The sequence below is a fragment of the Helianthus annuus genome, chromosome 10 (genome assembly GCF_002127325.2).
Source record: "Helianthus annuus cultivar XRQ/B chromosome 10, HanXRQr2.0-SUNRISE, whole genome shotgun sequence".
NCBI classification, from domain to species: Eukaryota; Viridiplantae; Streptophyta; class Magnoliopsida; order Asterales; family Asteraceae; genus Helianthus; species Helianthus annuus.
The window spans coordinates 112,314,660-112,317,232 of record NC_035442.2 but is presented as its reverse complement, the minus strand read 5'-3'; the positions used below and the strand labels follow the sequence as shown (position 1 = coordinate 112,317,232).

Genomic DNA, 2,573 nt, shown 5'->3' with positions numbered 1-2,573 from the left:
CCACCTACTTACAGCTTTTCCCGTTTTCATTAGCCGGCCGTGCGGCTACTTGGTTGGACTCTCAACCAACCGGTACCTTTACCACTTGGGCGGGGCTTCGTCAAGCCTTTTTGAATAAGTATTTCCCGCCCGCTAAGGCCTCACGGCTTAGAGACGAAATCCACTCTTTCCGCATGGGGCCCGGCGAGCCTTACTACCTTGCTTGGGAGCGTTTCCAAAACCTTTGTGCTCGTTGCTCCCAACATGGTCTTTCTGATTGGGCTTTATGTGAGAAATTCTAAAATGGTCTTACCCATGAGACTAGAGATAGGTTCGATACCAATGCGGGGGGGCATATGATGGGTATTCTTACAGTTGCAGAGTGTCTAGAGCGTTTTGAGTCGTTTGCTCAGTCTCAATCCCAATCGCGTTCCGATCAGAGGTATCAAAGTGGTAATTCTAATACCACTACTAGTGTACCCACCCGTGGGGTAAACCATGTCACCATGGACCCTAGTTTAGCCTCTGTTTTGGAAAACATGAATAGGCAACTTAACGAAATTAAGGCTAAGGTAGACAAATGTGAGTATTGCCGAGGGGGTCATGATACGAATGCGTGCCCATTGCTTGTAGGAGAGGAGCAGGTAGACTTCTTAGGAGGAGGTTTTGGTAGAGGTCAGTCTAGTGGTTTTGGGGGTAATAACAATTTTGGGTCGGGTTGGCGTAATAATAATAATAACTTTAATAATAATAACACTTTTCGCTCAAATGGACCCCCTGGCTTTCAAATAGCTCAAAACCCAAATAAGGGTCAAAATTCACTCTTTGGTGGGGGTTCAGGTGGGCAGTTCAACAAAGGGTTCAATGGGCAGGTCAAGGATGGGGGGTCAAACACTCAGGTTCAAACAGGTCAAGGTTCAAGTTATGACCTAGGAGGTAGTCTAGAACGAATGGAGTCCATGATGAGTCAACTAATTGTTAGAGACCAAACTACCCAAAAGACCTTAAGTGAACATGACCTTTTGCTTAAAAACCATCAAGCTTCGTTTCAGGACCTTCAACGAGTTGTAGGGGATATGTCTAGGAAGCTAGAAGAGAGGTTACCCGGTCAGTTCGCAGGTAACACAAAACCCAATCCTAATGCCCATGCTAAAGCCATTACCACCCGTAGTGGCAAGACCGTAGGAAACCCTAGAGTTGTTGAGGAGAAGGAAGTAGATGAAGATGGAGATGTGATAGATGAAGTGATAGAGATGGAGGCTCCCGGCAAAGTGCAAAACAGGCTAAGCCCAGCAAGTACCGCACAGCCCGGTGAGTCTCAAGGTGAGAAGAAAGTCGAAAAAACACCGATAGATGTGAGACCTTCACCCTTAGTGAACCATGCGTATGTTCCGTTTCCCTCCCGCCTTAAGAACCAAAAATACTCTAGGGAATACAGGCAGTTTTTGGATATCTTCAAGCAATTGAAGATTAACCTTCCCTTCATTGAGGCACTCCAATCAATGCCCAAATACGCTAAGTTTTTGAAGGATCTCCTTAGGAACAAAGAAAAATTAGGAGAGTTGTCCAACGTCCCGTTGAATGGGGGATGTTCCGCCGTTGTGCTAAATAAGCTTCCCGAAAAGCTTACCGATCCGGGTATTTTCACCATCCCTTGTCTATTCGGTAGTAATACCAACACTCGAGCCTTAGCCGACTTAGGAGCTAGTATCAACTTGATGCCCTTTTCTCTTTATGAGAAACTAGACCTAGGAGAGCTTGCCCCTACCCGAATGACATTGTCTTTAGCCGATCGGTCCGTTAAGTACCCTAGGGGTATAGTTGAGAACTTGTTAGTTAAGGTAGACAAATTCGTGTTTCCCGCCGATTTCGTAATTCTAGATATGGAAGCGGATGAGAGAGTGCCCATTATCTTAGGTCGTCCTTTCTTACGTACCGCCAAAGCTCCATAGATGTCTACGATGGTAAAATCACCCTTAGGGTCGGTGAGGAGAGAGTTACTTTTGAGATAGACCGTTCCATGAACCACCCGAGTGGTTCGGATGACTATAGTGGTCCTTGCCACTCCGTCTACTTTTTGAACTCGTTTATCTCGTGTGTCGATCATTGCTTAGAGTACATTAGTGGAGCGGACCTAGTGGTAGGAGAGAAGGAAGAAGAGAAGTTAGAGAGTGTAGGTGAAGTTGAAGAGAGGGGATTCCTTTAATCCCCGATGTGTTAGCGGTTAGTGATGACACCACCCAACCCCCACGCTTAGAACTTAAAGTACTTCCATCTCACTTAGAGTATGCTTTTTTAGGGGAGGGATCCGAGCTACCCGTTATTATTTCATCCGCGTTAGATGGGAGTGAGAAAGTGAGGTTGTTAGATGTGTTGAGGGCCAACAGAGAGGCCATTGCATGGAGATTGTCCGACATTAAGGGCATAAGCCCTTCCTATTGCACCCACCGGATACTCATGGAGGATGATTATAAACCGGTGGTGCAACCCCAAAGGAGGCTTAACCCCAACATGCAAGATGTAGTGAAAAAGGAGGTTCTTAAACTCTTAGATGCCGGGATGATATATCCCATTTCCGATTCACCTTGGGTTAG

General features: G+C 46.1%; 1 protein-coding gene across 1 annotated transcript; it reads left to right on the top strand.

Annotated features, from left to right (window-relative positions):
* The first annotated feature begins 338 nt into the window (after positions 1 to 338).
* Positions 339 to 1,931, top strand: LOC110882106. Its single transcript, XM_022130196.1, has one exon. The coding sequence runs from the start codon at positions 339 to 341 to the stop codon at positions 1,929 to 1,931; it is 1,593 nt and encodes a 530-aa protein (XP_021985888.1).
* Positions 1,932 to 2,573: the final 642 nt, after the last annotated feature.

What these genes read in the sequence shown, in the direction of transcription:
- LOC110882106 (XM_022130196.1), top strand. Translation starts at nt 339, where the DNA reads ATGGGTATTCTTACAGTTGCAGAGTGTCTAGAGCGTTTTGAGTCGTTT.